Source organism: Sinocyclocheilus rhinocerous, unplaced genomic scaffold (genome assembly GCF_001515625.1).
Source record: "Sinocyclocheilus rhinocerous isolate Xijiao unplaced genomic scaffold, SAMN03320098_v1.1 scaffold907, whole genome shotgun sequence".
Taxonomy (NCBI): Eukaryota; Metazoa; Chordata; class Actinopteri; order Cypriniformes; family Cyprinidae; genus Sinocyclocheilus; species Sinocyclocheilus rhinocerous.
In genome coordinates, this window is record NW_015662569.1 from 432,833 (window position 1) to 455,094 (window position 22,262).

Consider the following 22,262-nt stretch of genomic DNA (forward strand, 5'->3'; position numbering starts at 1 on the left):
AAAAAAAGCCACATTTTGCTTAAGAAGAATGATATATTCTTATATATTCTTAGAATGATAGATTTTTATATAATTTCAATGTCTTTGTTGAATTGCACTTGCTTTATGTAAATGTAACATGTTTTTCTGTATGGTCTGGAAAAAATAAAAATAAACAACAACGATAATAATAATGATAATAAAATTGTAGCTTGCTCATTTGTACTATGGAACAGCTCTAGAAGAAGGTGACAATGCCTGTTTGGACAGCCATGTCCCTCACATCATATCTGAGCTCGAGAGATCAGTGCATTCACTCCCTCAGTCTCAGTCTCTGTCCCGTGTGGAGAGGAGATGCATTTACTGCCCTGCAGCACTGCTCCTCTAAGGAGCCGTTCCCCTGCGCCCTTCCGTCACCACTGAAACGCTGCCCGTTCCCTGTGTACCTAAATATCAATACTTTATTAAGTCAAGAGCCTGCTGATGAATAGAGTGGGACAGAGCTGTTATAAATCACTCTCTGTCTTTATTTAATCAGCCTAATGTGCTCTGTCCTTGAGAGGCAGGCCTCTGAAAGCGCTGCACTGCACATTCACTTATGAGAACCTGAGAATGAGTTGAGGGGAGAAACTCTTTCGGAGATGGCCTACATAGAAGAACTTATGAAAGTTATGGTATGAAGTTCTAAAGTTATGAAATATATATGTTATTTCTACTGTGTTGTTTTGATCTACAGTATTTCGTCCTGGTGAGCAGACATGCTTTATTAGCGATGACAGATGATGGGACCGCAGGAGGCTGTATCTCTTGTTTTGAAAGCTTCAGGAGGGTGAAGCGAGCTTGGTCTCATGGATAAAAGAGAGTATTTAATGGCTATAGGTATCTTGTTGAAAAAGAGTGTTCGATTCTGCAGGACAGCTGAATCATTTAATAAGGTTTTTGTCAATTTTGTGTTAAAACTATTGGTTCTAACATAGTGTAAGACTGATCGAATAATGTGCGAAGATATTGTTAAAGGGATAGTTCACCTAAACTAAAAATTTCATGAGTTTCTTTCCTCTGTTGAAGAAAATGGTATAACCAAAGGGTTGCTGGTCCCCACTGGCTTACATAGATTCCAAATACTATGGAAGTTAATGGGGACCAGAAACTCTTTGGTTACGTACATTCTTCAAAATATCTTCTTTTGTGTTAAGCAGAATTCATACAGGTTTAGGTCAACTTGACGATGAGTAAATGATGACAGAATTGTCACTTTTGGGTGAACTATCCTTTAAAAAGTGGCTGATTTTACTTCTGGTACTTTCATAACATTGGAAATGGAAGGTTGAGTCAACCAAATTGCATTGTGGGATTCGGTATTTCATTAAATGTGCTGTACACCACACATTTGGCAAATACAGTACTGCAATAGTTCATGCATACAGAAAATCTGTGTACTGTACATGGTATACATACTGCACTTTAATGCTTTTTTGAACATAGTTGGGTTAGCATACTACCATACTATTTGTACTAATTCATCAGTGTGCAGTATGTATACTGTGCACAGAATGGGAATTTCGTGTATAAACACCTGTTCAAAATTTTGGGGTTGGTAAGATTTTTTCATGTTTCTGAAAGAAGCCTCTTATGTTCACCAAGGTTGCATGTATTTAAACAAAATACCATAAAAACGGAAATATTGTGAAATATGATTACAATTTAAAAGAACTGTGCTCTATTTGTATATATTTTAAAATGTAATGTATTTCTGTGATGCAAAGCTGAATTTTCAGCATCATTACTCCGGTCTTCAGTGTCACATGATCCTTCAGAAACCTGATATGATGACTTACTGCACAAGAAACATTGATTATTATTATCAATGTTGAAAACAGTTGTGCTGCTTAATATTTTTGTGAGAATCATGATAATTTTTTTTCTCAGGTGTCTTTGAAAGTTCAAAAGAACATCAATTATCAGAAATCTTTTGTATCATTATAAAGGTCTCAACTGTCAATTTTGATCAGTTTAATGCATCCTTGCTGAATATAAATATTAAAAAATGAACACTTTTGAATGGTAGTGGCCAAAACATGCAGCGATAAAACCAGAGCACACTGCAAGGAATACTGTATCTCACAATGCAATGCACTCAACTTACCAAACTTCTGTTTTATAATGTGATGAATGAACCACATTATCCAATATACAGTACAGCATCAACAGCGATTATTAACATCTTTTTGATGACTCATATGATTGGAATGACAAAATTTAAGACATTTTCACACATTTACAAGGTGCTTGCTGAATTAAACAGAGGTCATGTAGCATAATTACAGCAAAAAAACATTTTTGTCATGATATTTTATTTGATCTTGTTTCAAATAATTCTTCTAAATAAACAAAAGTAGGCAGTACACAGTGTATTATACTGTACAATATGCAGTAGAACACACCGCAATTCCATTCGGAACACAACCGACGTTCCAAACTTGCAGTATCAGGTATGTGCCAGTGAGAGGTGCTGTGATGTCATCAAAGCGCTCTGTGAAGGTTCAGGCTGCGATCTGTAGGGATGCTAACTTTCCCAGACAGTAATTTAAAAACCAGTCCGTATCATTTCTGATTTCAGTGTAATATAAAGAGGGCCCTCGGAGGGCAAACTGCTAAATCAAATTCTCACCATTTGGCCACTGGGTTCTGAATGATTTTGCTACTTTTTTCTCCCATTCATTTTTCTAGAAGTGGCTGTCTTCTGTATGTAGCTGGTAAACTTTAAACCTTTGTTTTGGCACAGTGATGTTATGCAGTGGTATGCCATATGAGCTTGACTACTTACGGATGTGGTTTGAGTGAGCTGATCAAAATCTTTTACACCTACATTACTGTTCAAAAGTTTGGGGTCAGAGAGATTTTTAAATGATTTTAAAAGAACCTTTAATTTGATAATACAGAAAAAGACAGAAAAAAATGGTAATATTGAAACATTAATATAACTTAAAATAGCTTGTTATGAAAGCCAGTATAAAAAAAAATAAAAAAGGTAATTGTGACTTTTTATCTCACAATTCTGAGTTTATATCTCACAGTTCTGGATTTTTTTCTCACAATTTTGAGTTTATATCTAAAAAAACTGAATTTTTTCTTGAAATTCTGAGTTTATATCTCACAGTTTCGGAATTTTGTCTCACAATTCTAAGTTTATATCTCACAATTCAGATTTTTTTCTTGAAATTCTGGCTTTATATCTCAAAGTTCTGTTTTTTTAAATAACTATAAACTTAGAATTGTGGGATATAAACTCAATTTTAAACACAATTTTAAGCAGAAAAGTCGTAACTGTCAGATATAAACTCGCAATTGCAAGAAAAAAAAGGTCCTAATTGTGAGATAATTTCCCAATTATCTTTTTATTTATTTATTTATATAAACATTTCGCAATTATCTTTTTAAAATCTCTCTCTCTCTCGCTCTCGTAATATTATCAATGCTGAAAACAGTTGTGCTGCTCAATGTGTTTTTTTCTGTATTCTTCTGTTTTTTTTTTTTTATTAATTTAATGTATCTTTGTTGAATTAAAGTCTTTCTTTCTTTAAAAAAAAATTATACTGACTGTATGAGTGTGTGTGTGTGTGCTCAGGTCAGGCAGTGTAATATGCTTTTAAAGTCCGCTTGCATAAAGAGAAATCACTCCAGAGCTATTCAGACTGGGATCACAATGACCTTTAGAATACAATGCCTGCCAGCCTACAACTTTCCATCACGGCCTGTCAGGTCTGCCCCTTCATCTCCTCCCCTCGCTCTCCCCAGCTCCGTTCCAAACCTAGTGAGCTGCCCTGCTTTCTACAGACTACATAGGTAGCTGCCTCCGGTCACACTGACAGCGGTTACACCACTGGAGGTCATTGAGTGTCTGTGCTCTTGGTTGCTACTCAACTGTTTCATTATATTAACCCAGTGACTGACTCTGACACTGGAGACTCAACCAGCAATTGATTCCAATAGAATCTGACATTAGTTTGTTACCAAGTTAACAATGTGATACTCTAATAAGCATATAAATAACAGTGCACTCACAAATATTGAATAAAATAGTAAAATTTTCTTATATTGTTCAAAAGTTTGAGGTTGATGTTATTTTAAAATAATTTTAACAATAAACATATTCTCTTATGCTCACCAAGGCTGTATTTATTTGATAAAAAATACAGTAAATATTATTACAGTAATATTGTAATATTACAGTAAAATATTATGTTAAAAATACCATTCAATTTTAATATATTTTAAAAATTAATTTATTTCTGTGACGCAAAGCTGAATTTTCAGCATCATTACTTCTTCAATCATTTTATACTTTATTGTCTTTCCATTCAATTAATTTAATTAACATAAACATTTCTTTTATAAAGACATAATATTTTTTCCTAATAATTGTGCATTTTTCTTCACCTCTTTACTTTTCTTTTTTTTTTTCACCAACCAGCATCAAAAGGAAGAAAATACTACTAATACTACTACTAGTAATGGTAAATAAATAAGTAAATGAATAAATTAATTAATTAAAAGGGAGAGAATCACTTATAAATCATTCTAATATGCTGATTTGGTGCTTAACAAACATTTCTTTTACGTTGAAAATGCATAAAATCTTGTGGAAACCATGGTATTTTTTTCCCCCAGGATTCTTTGATGAATAGAAAGTTCAAAAGATCAGCCTATATTTGAAATAGGATATATATATATATATATATATATATATATATATAACAATTCATGTCTCTACTGTCACTTTTGATCAATTTAATGCATCCTTGCTGAATAAAATAATTAATTTATTTAAAAAAATGCATTCTGGGACTGACCTCACCATGAAGCATGTGTGCAATACTGCCTTACATTTATATTGCTTCCTACCTCCTAAAAAGAGTCGTTGTATTCACATTTGACACCTTAACATGTTGTCAAGATATTCATATATGGCTTTGGACTGGTTTTTATCTTACGTTTTTTATTCACCCTCTTCCTCCACATGTGTTTTTGTTTTCCTTTCTGAACGGAGATCGATGGATTTGTTGTGTGTGTGTGTGTTGAGTTGAGAGGAGCTCTTGTCTGAAGGTCCTTCATCCTTTTACTTTCTTTTCTTTTAGATGTAATTTTCTCTTTTCTCTTTTTTGTTGCTACTGTCATCTGCACTGTGGACACGCGTATCTAACTTCCCGCTCTCTCTCAAGCCACTTAAAGTGATTGCTTTCTTTCTAACAACACAAAATATGATCCAATTTTATACTTTCAAGTGCTTTATTCTGTTACACACTTTATCTTATTAGTAGCAATTTCTCAAGAGCAAGGACATAAACTGAACCTGTCAAATGTGGTTCAGACCATCATTGGTCAAACGGGAAGACTGAAGGACAGAGGAGTGATATAATTGGCTGAAGGAGGACGGGAGGACCTGGCGAGTGGAAACCGGACGCTAGCGCTCCAAGTCCCACTCGCGGCGCACACAGCTGCTCTCTTACAACACACAAGCATGGATGCTTGGCTTCCAGCCATGACAGGCCTTCCTGTCCTTCCACTTCGCACCGGAACCCGCTGATTTATCTCACCCCGTCCCACAGCACTACAAATACAGGCTCTCTTCCTCAGAGTCTCATTCCAGAGATAAACTTTTTAAAAAAGTGTGTTTACATTTTGGAAAATAATCTAATTGCGATTCTTTTAACCAATATTGCGATTTAATATGGAATTATTTTTTAAAGCTCTTTATGTTCTGTATTAATCAACAAAGACAAGCTATAAATCATTGTATAGTATGACCAACACAATATTAGATAGATTAAACATAAATGTTATTTTCTGTAGGCCAGGCCTATATGTTACGATGAAATTAGGTGATGCATGAATTGATATGAATGACATTTTTATTTAACAACTACAATCACAGTAGTATATTGACTGATTTGTTGAACTTCCAACCTTGTAAGCATGTAATAATTATGACAACATAAAGCACTGACAAATAAGCCTGGTGTAAACATTAATATGAAAGTCAGTAACAAATCACAAACTAAAGTAGATTGCAGAAATATAAAAACAAATCTGTTGCTTTACCACACTACTTTAGCAATTCAAAGTCAATGTAATAAACATATGTAAACATGTGCACTGCACTTTTTAAACACTGTCTGTTAACTTTAGACCAGTGGTTCTCAAACTTTTTTGGTTGCGCCCCCCTCAGACTACCAAATAATTTCACTAAACATTATGAAAAATTAATGTTTTTTTAATTTAAAAAACCTACAGGGAAAAAACACATGCATCACTTGAAACATTGAAAATAGCAGTGACACTGTGTACACTGGATGCGACGCGACATTAAACTGATGCCTTGTTCTATTTATGACGTACTGGCACAAAGTTAATATGATTTGCGACGGTCGCTTTGTCGCGTCCAGTGTAGAGCTGTTGAGGCGCGATGCGACAACTGTAGCGTCCGGTATAGACACAGTGAGTGAAGCCGAGAGCAAAATATGCCTCGTCATATTTTCTGCATTTAGCTTTTGAATGACCAGCACCTGCCTGGGTCTGTGCGACTTCATCTATGGCTTTTCTCTTCGCTTTCACAAACTGATCCATCTCCCACTCTAAGTTGCGTCCTTTGGCTGTTTACTGTTTTATTTATTTATTTTTTTTCTGCTGATGCTTTCTCTCTCCGTACTTTGATGTCATACACCGATCGATGTACGAACACACCTGTTTACTCTTGCGTGTCACGTGACCGAGTGTAATCGCAGCCTCTGCGATTGAAAAATCACATGTTTTCATATTGCGATATTATCGCAAATGCAATTAATCGTTCAGTCCTAGTTTACATGTACTTGATAACTATGAAAAATCAGCCATTTTTTTAAAGAGTTTACATGCAAATCAACAAACCAACAGCACAAGAAAACAAATCATGAGTTTCTGAAATAAATAATACGTTTTTCTCTGATCTTGAAACTTTAAAACTTTACTTTGATCTTTAAACCTACATCGGCATGTTCACACTAAATAAGTTGAGATTTTGTGAACACTCCCCCTGCCTTCCATTGGTCAGTTAAACAGATAGCCCCGCCCCCATCTCATGCTATTGGTTGAATCAATATTGCGGAGATGGGCTGGTCAGGATAGTTTGACTTTTAGTGCAATAATACTGCCTGGCGTCAAGCATAAACTAAAAATCAGCTGTGAGTTTGATTGTTTCACAGCTGCTCATATGATGAATCCTCCCCACAGAGACATAAAGACAACCAGAGCTATGCTTATTGAGAAATAACACATATTTCCTGCTTTCTTTCACATGCTTACGCGCACACACACACACACACACACAGATACAGGCATTGTGAAGATTAAAACTGCTTTATGAGAATAATTACAGCTTAATCCAATATTTATGTTGAGCCTACTTGCCGTACCTCTTGTAATTGGCTTTGCGTAATATGATGAGCACTTGTTAATTGAGAGAGAAAATTAATTAAGAACATCATATATATTGACACAAACGGACGGAAGCACATGAGACTGTCCATTCCCTTGGACAAAAAAGTACTGTGGAGGAACTATGGTACTGAATGGTTACTATATTTATATATACCCCCAGAATTATCATGGTACATCTCTACAAAAACAAAAACAAAACAAAACTATGGTACTTTCTAGGAACCAAAAATACCACTGTACTACCAAGGTTTTTTTGGACATGCTCTGATGGTAGTACCTCAGTATTTTGAACATGTACCATGTTAATGCCATGGTATATTTTAAAGTACCAGAGCATTACCATGTGATACCATCACTGTACTACTAAGCCCAATGGGAAACACAATGCATTACCATGGTAATATATCAAAATACATGGTACTTACTAAATTTATGTACTATGGTATTCACATAGTACTACAAGGTACTTCCAAGAATATCATGGTACATATATATATACAAGTACCATAGATACTATGTTATTATGTACTACCATTACAATATTTTATTTTAAGTTTTTTTGGACATTTACCATGGTATTTCAGTAAGAACCATGTAAATACCAAGGTTTATGAATCTCAATATGCTATACATTAAAGTATAGGCAAGGTATTACTATTTGATGGCACTTCCAAAGTTCTTTTTCTCAGAATAAAAAAATACGGTTCTACCATAGTACACATAAAAAAAACAATGGTTTATGAATCTCAATATGTTATACATTAAAGTATAGGCAAGGTATTACTATTTGATGGCACTTCCAAAGTTCTTTTTCTCAGAATAAAAAAAATACGGTTCTACCATAGTACACATAAAAAAAACAATGGTAATACTATGGTAGTCTTTTTAGGGCCAAATCAGACTGTGAATACATCAGTTATGCTTAATTGAAATTTGCAGCCTCCACTAAAACTGCAAGGTAAATTTAGGCACATAAATGTGAGCAAAGATCATGAGCTCTATTCTTTGTCAGAACACCCACAGGTTCAAATTAGAAGACAGTTTATTTCGGTAAGAGGCAGGGAAGTAGCCTTTCCTGGATGTAAGGGAAAATACTCAGGGTCACAATGGCCAGAGAGAGCGAGAGATTGAGAGAGATAGACTTGTGTATGTACATTGTGCGTTTGGAGAGACAGTATGTGAACATGCTTCAATTCAGCCTCAAACCTGTGGGAGAACGCGAAGCTTACGGTCTTAGACAGTTTCATGCACATGAGGTGTCATGTTAATTGGCTTTGAGAGAAGGAAGTAGTGCAAGTGTCCCTGGTGCCAAAACTCTGTGTATGTGCCCGCATCTGGGCGCATACAAATGCAGGCTCTGTCGAATAAAATCCTCATCTGTACTGTGGCCCATAAACAACAGTAACACACTAAGCAGACAAGATGTATTAGGAGTATTAAACAACAGAGTTCACACACAGATGTGCAGCTAGTTCGATAGTAAATGAAGACAAACCAGTATGTTAATTCATTTCAGTCCTGTCTGCATGATTTGAAAGTGTAATATATGTACTAGACGACAGGTAACATAACACGCTTCTCAATCAAGTGTAATAATAACCCTGATATTTAAAACTTGTATTCATAATTTGTCATTTTAATCAGTCTGTCTTGCTTGGAAAAACAAACATGAACACATTTAATCAAGCTAAGCATTTCTGACATTTACTGTACTGTGAAGGAGAGTGAAAGGCAAAGTTACATTTAAAGGAGACTATCTAGGAGAACTGGATTTTCCTTGAAAACTAAATAAAAGAGTTCAAAGTACTATGCAAACATACTGTAATGTTGAAAATGTAGAACTGCTTCCTAATTCCATTATACCCTTTACTGAAATTAAGCTGTAAAAATAAGTTGTTCAGAAACCATCATATTAATGAGGTCTCAACTATAAGTACATTAATGAGTCCCTGTTCACAGAACATATACATCTAAATGTCCAACAGCTTACAAATGCCTACTAGCAACTAGTGGCACAATGACCTTACAGTAGCAAAAATGATCAGTTTAATTCTGAGGGTCAACGAGAGGGTTGAACCTGTCATGTAAAACTAAATTAAAGTCAACATGAAATGCTATTTGCTACAAAATTTTACTTAATCTGATGTATTTCCAGGGAAAACAGGACATTCAATTTGATTTATCAGAAATTATTTGGATTGTGAAAAGTGGATGCATAATACCACAGTGGGGACAGATGGTTGGAGAGGAGGGGTTGAAAAATAAGAGCGATTTGTTTTAAGTTGCTTTGCTAAAAGATATAAGACAGATGTTTACATTAGAAATTACACATACCAATGATTTTCATAAAGGAAATAAATAGGGTCAATTTAGATTTCATATTGCATTAACATAAGTGGCATAGCTGAGATAATTTGGTCTTGGAACAATCTGATGAGAAATATTTCAGACCATATTGAAATCTTTTTATTGCACACTTATCAGAGAAAACAAACCACTCAAGTAGCCTTAATGGCAAGCCTGATATTACCTGAGTACATTAGAACAGATGCCTGAAACGTTACAGTGTCCTGCCAGCTGTTGCGTCTGCCAGTTTAGCACAGCAAGAGACTGCGATTCTAGCGCAAACAATGCAAGTGCACATGCATGCACATGTGTCTAAACACACACACACACACACACACAGTTGAAAAAGACATGAAGTTTCCAGACAAGTACACCCAACTGCCGAGTAAAGCGGGCCGTGTCAGTGATTAGCTGTCAAAGCGTAGGCATCCTCCTCATTGGAATTAAGGAGGTGCAATTAGGAGGAGGAGGAAGTCTCATACATCAAACTAGCTTTGAACTGAGGAGACAGCACACAGAGACTGAGAAAGAGAGAGAGAAAGAGAGCTCACCAAGACTCACTTTATCATTGTGAAACTTTGATTGTTTAGCAGAAGTACACACACTTTCTTTCCTTCTCCAAAACACACATTCTTACCCGGTAACCCTGCAACTAGCCATCTCTCCATAACAATACAGTCCTCTTATCTCTGTTCATAGAAAAGGATGCTTTGATCTCTCACAACATGCAAAAAATGAGGACTGCAACAAAAAGGCTGGTCACAAAGTCAAAAACATGACGGGGGAATTAGAAAAGGTGTGAGAAAGAGAGAGAGAGTGAGTAAAAGTGCTCCTCGACATCACAGAATTTTCTCATCCTCCAGCAGAGCAGCTCCCACAGAGCATCTGCGTCTGTCCCAGACTGTCTGAAAAGATTTGAGTAATTTTGCCCTTTAAAAATGCATGCGTTCCTGTATTATTCATCTTCAGGCTGCATGCGAATTCTAAACATCGGCATGAGAGGGACTATCTTCTCGTCTGAATGAAGAGCATTGTTAAGCCCAAACAGAACCACAAGCTAATGATCTGGTATACTACCGGAGTAATGAACCAACCTGAACTACTTGAGAAGGGACATGGAGTGACAATCCATGGGAAAGAAAAATCACAAATGAGACGCCTTTAATATTCTCCTAGAAAGCAATGAGATTGAGAGCAATTGTTAAAAGTCTCCAGCTTATACCCCAGTCTCATTCCTTAGGAGAAATGAAAAAGACACAAATGAGGCATTTGTTGTTGACACAGTACAGAGCTATAAAATGAATGTGGCCAGCCTGACGAGACAATTTGGGCTATAGGTGAATTTGACGAGAAATACTTGAGTGTCTTGAGACATTGTTGAGATCTCTTATGAAACTCTTGAGAAGAGACAACTAAAATTATATTAAAACAGGGGTGCCCAATCCTGTTCCTGGAGTTCTACCTTCCTGATCAAACACAACTGAATCAGCTCATTAAGAACCTCAGAAGCACTTGATAATTACAGACAGGTGCATGTGTTTGATCAGGGTTCGATCTGAACTCTGCAGGTAGGCAGATCTCCAGGAACAGGATTGGGTATTAAAACAAAAAGGAAGGGTTCTTTTCATAATAATGTTATGTAGACCTCTCTTTTGGCACTGGCCTGAAGGAAATTCCAAGAATCAACCCATAGAATTATAAAGGTCAATCTTTCACATACCCTTTCACAATCAACAATCACAGTGTATCATATTCATTCTTTACCCTTGCAGCAGTGCAGGGAAGTCAGAGACTAAAAAGAAAAGGTTTCAGAGATGACAACACACAAGTGATCTTGGCGTTTTCTCGGAAGAAAAGGCCACCCAGCGTTGGCAAAGTCAAGCAGTGCATTAAAGACTAAGTGTAGCGTTGGGGAAAGTGGCGTTTACTGACAGAAGGCACATGCTCGGAACGGGAGCCTTTATTTCGTTCGTGACATTTCGTTTCCGTGGTGCCCGGGGGAGGCAGCTGTTCTATTGGAGCTCGACGGAGCAGAGAAGCTGGATAGATTTCTGAACGGCCCTGGAGTCTGCATCTTCACACTATCCCTCTATTTACTCAGGGATTACTCTGTCATTCCTGAAAAGGGATAGAGAGAGGTAGCAAAGAGTAGAACAAGGTGACGAGTATAAATAAGCAGGCCCACACAGAATGTGGGCCCTCAGAACGCTAAAGAAAATTTGCTGTGGAATTTACAGAGACGTCTGTCATTCATAAAATGGTACAAATATCTGTCCCTCTCTGTTCATTTAGTAAAGGTGAAATGTGTAATTTCAGAGCCACTAGTCTCACCAAACAGGTTCATACACTTAAAGAACAAAACCCCTGTTCATCAGTTCCGTTTGAAACTCATGGCATTTGTTGTGTTAGTGTAAACAACATTTAAACCCATTTAAATCCATTCAGTAGAATTCCACATACTTCCCCCAAAATCAATGCAAGAGATGCGAAAAAGTCTGCAGATTGCATCTTGTCCTATGAATGAGTGAGCTTGTTCTTTAAAGTAGCTGAAAATCTGAAAGCAGGGGGTGGTGGGCGGATGATTTAAGCCCCTCTGTAGTACAGTCACATGACCCGGTGCGCTCCTTTGAGGACGGGCCCTCTCAAACAGTTGCCACGGTAATGCACTCTCTGCCCTGTGAACCCTAACTAGCCTTTATTCCCTGTGCAACCGAACTGTACCAACACTAGCTCCAAAACAAAGTGTTACTCAATAACATCATGAGAGACTGAGGGAGGGACACACAGAGCGATAACAGAACAGAATGAGAGGGAGAGAAAATATGCTGGACTCTCTCAGAGGAGGGGAAGGGGAATGAGCCCCACTGGGAGCATTATCCAACCCTGTAGGGCCAAAGAGCCCGCTCAGGATTTCCACACTCCAGTTGTAAACAAAGAGCCTTTTGATGCTCTCTCAGCCTCAAAGACATGGATGACTACTCAATCATGTGACCACAGAGCAGCCCTGCCGTTCACACGTACACCGTAGCCACACACAGAGTTACACCCGTCGACATATACAAAGTCACATTACTGATGGAAAGGAGACCTTTGGACAAAAGGAGGCAGCATGTGCACCTGGAGAAAGGGACAAAGATATGCAAAAATGTGCAGTAATTTCTTGAGATCCGAATGTGCGTGCACACAAATGAACACAACATGTCTTATTTAGAGATTCACTGGCATCACACACACAAATTTCTGCAATGAGAGACATAGGCTCTATTCAACCTCTCTCTCTTTTGCTAGTGCTGAGCACTCTGAGAAACAGCGAGAGGCAGAAAAACATGTCATGCAAGAGGGAGCCTATTGTGCCATGAAGGGAACAGATGGAACCTCCCACAAACCACTGGGCCCTTCATTCTCCTGCCTTTCTAAAAAAAAAAAAAAGGCGTCACAAACAGCAACATTGGCTCTGCTCAACCATAATGCACCTTTGCTTCTACATCCACTCAAGCATTCTTACAAAGATGTGAGGGTGTCCATGTGCAATCTTGCAGGCAGAGATTCAGTTATGTGTGACTAACATTCGCTGAGCACGTCACAGGAATCCCCAAACACATCGTGTGCATACCCCGCCTAGATTTCGCCTCTTAAACGCTTCTCCCAGCAGTTGCTCGCAATCTGCAGGGCTCAAAATCCCGTCATGAGCACGTGTGCCAGCGGGTGAATTAGGCAAGAAGAGTTTGAGAATCTCAAAACATTGGCATGTGGATATGTGTGAAGTAGAAAGAAATCAAGGAAAAAGATCCAAAAAATCCAATGACTAGATGTTTACATTTTCTTATAACAAGAAAAAAAATTATGCAAGGGTGTTGTGGGTGGTTTCCAGAGTTCTAGGTAGTTGCTCGGGTGTTCTGGTTGGTTTCTAGGTGGTTGCTTACTGGCCAAGTCTGCCCTGAAGTCTCTATGATATTCTGCTCCCCAGATATAGTTTGGGTTCTTCCTTAAGTGTAAGTCTGCACGATTCTTCCACCCATTGTATCTAAGAAAAGTAATATAATTTATAATAAGGGTGGGGGAAACAGAGTTAGAGAATGTTGAGAGCTAACAGATAGCGGTAAGCGCTTCACCTCACCACAGGATTAGATGCTGCCTACCGGCTTATGTTCTAAATAAAGGCCTTAATATGCTTTCTGAAATTAGCTTTCTCCGGGGTGTGCATGTAATTTGGTGCTGAAGTCGTGTCATAGTTCTGCTTAGCATACCTGAAAATACTCACAGTGAAGTGACACGAGACGTCTGTTTTTTTTCCAGGAATATGAATCATCTGTGACATGTAGGAGGTTAAGAACTTTAGTTTGAGTACAACATGTTTTTAGGAACATGCAATTTGCACGTGCTACCATTAAAGATTGTCCCCCTCTCATGCAGATACATAGGACTTCCTTCCTGGATATAAAAGTATGACCTGGCCATTTGCAACTGATCAAATATACAGACCGGCCCATGTCAAGCAAGATGATGTTAAGTTCTCTGTTCAAAGACACAATCATAATCAATGGTTATCTCAGTGTTACTCCCCAGGACCTTGGGAACAAATTCTCAATGCTTTGGCTATGAGCTCATATCCTCCTGGGCTACCACAACATGCAAAGTGTGAATCTATCACTTCAAACAACTAAATCTATGAAAATAAATATTATTATCGTTTCACATTTCAGAGCATTTGGATAACACAGAACTTCCATGGTTTAGGAAAACATTAAATAATAAATCACCTAAAATTAAAAAGGTCATTTTCTTACTCTCATGTCATTCCAAGCTTTTTATACTTTATTTATTTATAAATTTTTTGCCTTTTTTTTAGAGACAGGAAAGTAGAAGTGAGATAGGGGGAATAGGATAGGGATTTGAATCAAGTCAGACTCAAATCAGGGTCCCCATGAGCTGACAGCTTTGAGATGACCAGAGTTGTGACCTCAATGCACTTTCTCATCACATGACTTGACTTTTAAGGCCATGTGACCTCATAAATCCTAAAACACTAGCGTTAGAGAACAATAGAATGTTGCTTCTGGAATCTATAAGCTCAACATTTGCTGTGTATTATTATCTATCCATCTCAGGTACATTAAACAAAACTCCAGAATGCTCTACAGTATACTGTCTATATGCAGATACGTTCTAAGACAGCATCCTAACCATCGTGGAACGGTTCATGAGTGATTGACATGCAATGCTCTACACTTTAATTGAACAATATGCATTTTCATCCATTCATTGGCTACATAGTTGCAATAACCAATAATTGAGGTAGGACTCACTGGTCATGCAGTAGTCATTAGTAGACTCTCAGAGCTTTGGAATCAGTCTACAACAGTTCGTACTGTTTAAACTAAAGGTTGTGACCTCAATGCACTTTCTCATCACATGACTTGACTTTTAAGGCCATGTGACCTCATAAATCCTAAAACACTAGCGTTAGAGAACAATAGAATGTTGCTTCTGGAATCTATAAGCTCAACATTTGCTGTGTATTATTATCTATCCATCTCAGGTACATTAAACAAAACTCCAGAGTGCTCAACTGCCCTCACAGTATACTGTCTATATGCAGATACCTTCTAAGACAGCATCCTAACCATCGTGGAACGGTTCATGAGTGATTGACATGCAATGCTCTACACTTTAATTGAACAATATGCATTTTCATCCATTCATTGGCTACATAGTTGCAATAACATTTTAGTTAAAAAATTTAACTTTATTAAAAAATGCTTTATTAAAAAAAACTTTATTGTACATAAATAGGATAAGCAAAACAATTGTGATTATTACTGGGGAACTTTTATACAAATACTTAACTGCAGACACGGAAATGACACACTATGTGGTACAAATATTTTGAGCATCCCTTTTTCTGTCCCTTATTTTCCTATAAAGAGTCACAATTGTCCCTTATTTGTCTTTTCTGAAGTTGGCAACCCTTTAAAAGTAGATTAATAATAACAAAAGTAGTACAGTTTAATTAGACCAACACTCCTTTTAAGCACTGAATAGAATACATTATTTACAATCAAAATTTCTCTTGACTTTCATACTTTAGCTGCATACTGTTTGGAACAGTTTTTGGTTGGAAGTACATCTATGATGCCTTAAAACGCTGCTTAGCTAAACAGAGCTACAGTAGTGTGTATTCTTTTATATTCCAACTGCCTCACTGGCATTTCTAGCACTTAAAATACTTTAATTTACGACCATACAGGCTGACTTGACCCTGTTCTTCCAACCCTTTCATTCAAAGTTAAATGGCAATGATGCAACGGTAAGCTTAGAGAATGTTGCGAGTGACTGATTACTCAACCACACCGGACCTGCACAGCACTTCTTATTTGTCAGGAGAGTGTTTGGAGAATGTTTCACTTCCCACTCATCAAGTGACACCAAAAGGAAAGGAAACGAAACAGGAAAATGTTTTAAGGGCCGCATGCAATCATAGACACACACGTTCTAATGTGCTGTGACTGTTACTAATACAAGAGCATTACTAATACACAAATGTACTAATACCCTTTTAAGCACTGAATAGAATACATTATTTACAATCAAAATTTCTCTTGACTTTCATACTTTAGCTGCATACTGTTTGGAACAGTTTTTGGTTGGAAGTACATCTATGATGCCTTAAAACGCTGCTTAGCTAAACAGTGCTACAGTAGTGTGTATTCGTTTATATTCCAACTGCCTCACTGACATTTCTAGCACTTAAAATACTTTAATTTACGACCATACAGGCTGACTTGACCCTGTTCTTCCAACCCTTTCATTCAAAGTTAAATGGCAATGATGGAACGGTAAGCTTAGAGAATGTTTCGAGTGACTGATTACTCAACCACACCGGACCTGCACAGCACTTCTTATTTGTCAGGAGAGTGTTTGGAGAATGTTTCACTTCCCACTCATCAAGTGACACCAAAAGGAAAGGAAACGAAACAGGAAAATGTTTTAAGGGCCGCATGCAATCATAGACACACACGTTCTAATGTGCTGTGACTGTTACTAATACAAGAGCATTACTAATACACAAATGTACTAATACTACTACTAATATAAGAATACATTTCATGCAATGCTCTACACTTTAATTGAACAATATGCATTTTCATCCATTCATTGGCTACATAGTTGCAATAACATTTTAGTTAAAAAATTTAACTTTATTAAAAAATGCTTTATTAAAAAAAACTTTATTGTACATAAATAGGATAAGCAAAACAATAATTTACGACCATACAGGCTGACTTGACCCTGTTCTTCCAACCCTTTCATTCAAAGTTAAATGGCAATGATGCAACGGTAAGCTTAGAGAATGTTTCGAGTGACTGATTACTCAACCACACCGGACCTGCACAGCACTTCTTATTTGTCAGGAGAGTGTTTGGAGAATGTTTCACTTCCCACTCATCAAGTGACACCAAAAGGAAAGGAAACGAAACAGGAAAATGTTTTAAGGGCCGCATGCAATCATAGATACACACGTCCTAATGTGCTGTGACTGTTACTAATAAAAGAACATTACTAATACACAAATGTTACTAATACTATTACTAATATAAGAACACATTATCTAATGAGATCCAGTATCTCTTTCACCGTGGCACATACTGCATCTTTATGAAATCATGTCAATGAAATCAAGCAAATGTTTAAGTAACTTGAGCAATCAAAACCAGCAGATGTAAAGCTAAACAAAATACCAAATTTGGACTATTTTCTCCATATTTAGAGAAATGTCTGTTTAAGCAGTTTTGGTATATATTTAAGAGTGTGTAACCTGTTACATGACCAACAAATCCAAATACTACAAATACTGTATCAAGTTAGGAATCACTTTATAATAAGTAAAAACAACAAACATTAATGTGCTATATTATGCTTATTCACAAACAGCTTGTCTGATGGACCCAGAAATCTGAATACTCTTTGCATGATGTCATAATCTGTCCTGTTACAAATACGAATAATGTGAATTAAAACTGCTTTATTTACTGATTGAAGCTGTCTGGAACATTTCTGTTTTGGTGTCCAGTAAATTGTCACAAAGCAATCAGTGATATTTGGGTTTCTAAAGGGCAAGTGCTGATGATTACTGTATACTATATTTGCACTTGAGTTGAATATGATAAAGTGAAGGAAAAGCTGCAAATTATGTGAGTATTTAAACATTGCAGTGAGACACATTATAAAACTGCTTACACACAAACAGCCTGTGAACAGAACCTGTACTGATGTTTGAAGGGGCCAATTTATTGTGGAAATGATTTCAAAACTCAACAAAGCCCATGGCATATAACTTCAAAAGCCCATCTCCTGTCATTTTGACACATATAACATCAGAAAGCCTAAATAAGCATGATGCATTATATTCAAGAGAGTTTTGCAACTAGAATGAGGAGAAAGGAAGCGTGTAAGCAGGTGAGCAGTGGCACTCACCGCAGGCACGAGTAGCTTGTTAACCTCCTCCACTGCACGCTTGAGCTTGATCTCAGCCCGGTTCTGGGCGTCCTCCACCGTGATGAGCACATGGAGGTCTTCATTCAGATGCTCCCAGTTGGGTTTACCTCGGTTTTGTTCCTCCTGCACAGAGAGAGAAATGTTTTAGATGCACTACTGCTATACAAAATGTTGACTGCTACAATCAAGGATGTCTATAAAAAAAAGCAAAGAACGGGTCTAAATAATATAGACACTTCATGCACTCAGCTGTCTCAGCTTTCCTTATGTACCGGAGGAGGAAGGACTCCGATGTTGGATGACAAAATAACCTTAAAATAAAATTCATACAATAGACAGCAGTGCATAGTAGGAGTGCATAGTATAGTGCATCGTTTGGGACACAAACCTTGACCTTTTGGCTACAATGTACATGTTTTAACAGAGTTCACCAGAAATATGATATGATGTGTTTGATATGAGGTTCAAGCAAGATGTTGGGACTTGTCTTAGCTCCCACTCTTTCTGTGGGGTTTGATACTTATATAATACCCAAGTGCAACTGCAAATCTAATAAAAACACAGACTACAACAGAGAGGATGTAAAAGTAAAAATAAAACGGAGAAGCTGTTTCTTTGATCTGCTGTGTGCTACTAAAGCAGAAGTCAGGATGCCGTGTATATGTCATACTGTGAGACACAGCTCTATAAAAGAGACCTCGTAAAATTCATACAGTCTCAAGGCAGGCAGTGACAAAAGCTTCACAGCTAGCGGAGAGAAGCAACAATAGCATGAGCAACAAATCAAAACTAGATCACTGCTGAAGTGAGTCAGAGCTAAGCAGCACTCAAAGCTGATATAATTTTTTTTTAAATATGCTTTTAACTCAGATTAATATACAGAGTCAACTATAAGTAAGCCATTCCTATGTTGAGAAATGTAAACATTGTGAGGCGGTTTCAAAACATTGCTCTGTTTGTTTAAGAATCTAGACTAGAAGCACACAGCAACAGCAGCTCAACCAATGGAGTGAGTTTGGGGCGTGGCTATCTGTTCTGTCAGACCAATGGCAGACGGGGAGCAGCAGAAGCGTTTGTGAAACCTGTTTGGAAACATTAGTAAGGCCAGTAAGAGATCACCAAGAAAACGAACACCCCAGCAACTGCATAATAATGCTTTGGAAACTCCAAAGCATTGTGGTGGCAAATTTGCATAGGCAAATACCACTCACATTTTCTTCAGAAAATATTAAAATCAAGTTATTTTTGCAGTTCTGTTTGGTGCAGCTAGTGAAACGGAAATATAGGGGCTTTAAAAACTAAATTATATGACAGGAAACCATGAAAACTTTGGATTAAAATGCTCTGTAGATTGCTGAGGGCAAACAGCTTAATTGATAGAAACCCAGAGCACATTAAGTTGAAGGGGCTTGTTATACTTCGCCTACACCACCGCTTTTGTTTGTCTGCATTTGGCTTGTTTTGCTGTTTTTCTCGTCTTCCTGAAGGATTTCCAAATGAAAAATCAAGATCTGATTTATGCATTAATCAGATATGCAAACACTTTTCGTTTTTTCTCCCCGTGACTGCAAATGGGAAATTGATGGCAATCAGCGTTGGCGTCTGTGTTCCCGCGCTCTGCCTGCTGATTTTCATTAAGGATCCATTGTTGCCCCTTTCGGTGTAAAGCGAGGAAGGGTGGAAACAGCATTGCATATCGCCAAACACACTCAATATGATTTATCATTCAGGATGGTGGTGCCCGGGTGTTATGAGGTCACTTCCCTTTTCTCTCTGTTCGCCCCTTTGGTTTCGCTTGGCTGATTTACTTGGCTTTCCTTGGTTGTGACAAGTGCTAAAAATTGATCTTCTGAGGCTGACTGTCACAGCGCAGCAACCCAACCACAGCCACGCTGTCAATAAGACAAAAAAAAAAAAAGCCGTCCAGAGACAGCCAGGAGGGACCGGAGTAGAGGTGGCGTGTATATGCGTGTATGTGTCAGACTGTCTGAGGGTAATATACAGCTAAGACATTTGTTTTTCCCGCGGTCCAGGCAGGTTGTCTCGCATCAGGACGCGGCTGTTCCTTCCGCGGCCCTGCAGGGCGGCCGGTGACAGGCTGGTAGTCAAGGTGACGCGCCTTCAACGGTCAACGCAGGAAATATGTCCAACTGTGGGGCCCTCCACTAGGCCTTTGTTTACACCTCTTTCCCCTCGTGCACGTCTCTGAGCTGCCCGTGTGGTAGCCGAGCAGTAGCGCAATCAATGTCCATAAATCCATTGTCCTGCTCTTTTGCAATCCTTACCGAGGCAATAATGCTGCTCTGAAGGAGCGCCGACTCCACATTGGAAAGCTCTGGGAACTAATATCACGACTCGACCGGGAGAGGACGAAGGCACACGCAGGGGGGAGTGTAATGAGACAAGAGCTTGTTCTTCAACATGCTCACCAATATATTTCACCACAGTGACCATGTTTACATACACAACATTTTCAGATTAAGGTCTATATTCTGGTTCAGCCTTTAAAGGGATAGAAAAAAAGGGGTGAAAATTAAGTCATCATTTACTCACCCTTGTGTTGTTCTAATGCTGTATGCCCTTCTTTCTTTTTCAGACCACATAAGGAGAAATTTAAAGGAATGCCTCACTTGAACTTGTTCATATAATGGCAGTGAATAGCAACCGGCATCAAGAATTTATTTTTTTTGGGTGAACTATCCCTTTTAAGGTGAGGTCAATTTAACACAATTTTGTGGTTTGGCAATGTATGAAGCACAGCTCAAACAAAAGTCAATTTTAAACCAAGCAGCTTTCTGTTGGACAAAGTGGTGAATTTGTGTGACCCACTTGAAAACCAATGAAAAATCTCCATGGGAAATCTTTCAAACTCACATGACAATCCCAATAATGTGGAATCCTACTTAACTGAAATCCAATGACTGGATTTTACCCACAAAATTCCACCAAATAACAGTATAAATGACTATACCTTTATTCCGAAAAAGCTGTTTTGGAATATTCAAGTATGCATGTGATCATTACAAACAAACATATCAAACAAACACAATCAGCATGCATGAAGCAACATGCATTAGTCACAAGAGCAAGCAAACAGCTGGAAAGAACATATAATGCCAAACATATAGGCGTATGGTCGCATTATATGTTCTTTCCATCTGTTTGCTTACTCTTGTGACTTATTTCAATTCAGTTTTAGTAGTACAGTGATTTACATCACAGTAGTTCACAGTAATTTAATCAACTCATTAATTCTCATTCATGTCTTTGACAACAGCACACAAAAATGCAATGAATTGTAAAATGTAGGTCATAAGACTCTTGCAGTGCTTTCAGCTGTCTGTATATTGATTTATGTTGTTTTCTTTAAAGGCTGAAATGTGTCATTTTAATGCTAAAACAAAATGTTAAACATCCTCGTATTCCAGCTTAATGCGTAGAGACAGCTATAAGTAAACCATTTTCAGTTTGATTTTCATAAAAAGTGTAACACTGTGACTCATCATAACATTGCTTTGTTTTGTCTGACATACTGTAGCAACGCTAGCTCAACCAATGGTGTGTTATCGGTTTTTCTGACCAATTGCAGATGCAATTGCAAAACAATTTAGCTTTAATGTTTGTAAAAAGCTCCAAAAATGTTTCTTCTATAACTTTTTCACAAACATCTTGTAGCAATTAGCATTACTTTCGTGTTTAGATGACAAATAATTCAGATTAATACTAGTATATGACAGCTCTTATTCAGATTTCTAAAAACCAGAATATTTGTATAATTGGATTATGAAAGTCAAGTTAAAGGGGTCATATGATGCTGCTAAAAAGAACATTATTTTGTGTATTTGGTGTAATGAAATGTGTTTATGTGGTTTAAAGTTAAAAAAACACATTATTTTCCACATACTGTACATTATTGTTTCTCCTCTATGCCCCGCCTTTTTGAAACGCGTCGATTTTTACAAAAC

General features: G+C 37.5%; 1 protein-coding gene across 4 annotated transcripts in view; it reads right to left on the bottom strand.

The window, feature by feature from the left end:
* The window catches only part of LOC107728072 (protein quaking-like), an 82,892-nt gene that overhangs the window by 16,000 nt on the left and 44,630 nt on the right, over positions 1-22,262 (bottom strand). For all 4 annotated transcript variants that reach the window (XM_016538139.1, XM_016538138.1, XM_016538137.1 and 1 more), the window contains exon 3: positions 18,277-18,420. In XM_016538139.1, coding sequence (XP_016393625.1) covers positions 18,277-18,420 — 144 coding nt within the window. The remainder of the gene's footprint in view (positions 1-18,276; positions 18,421-22,262) is intronic.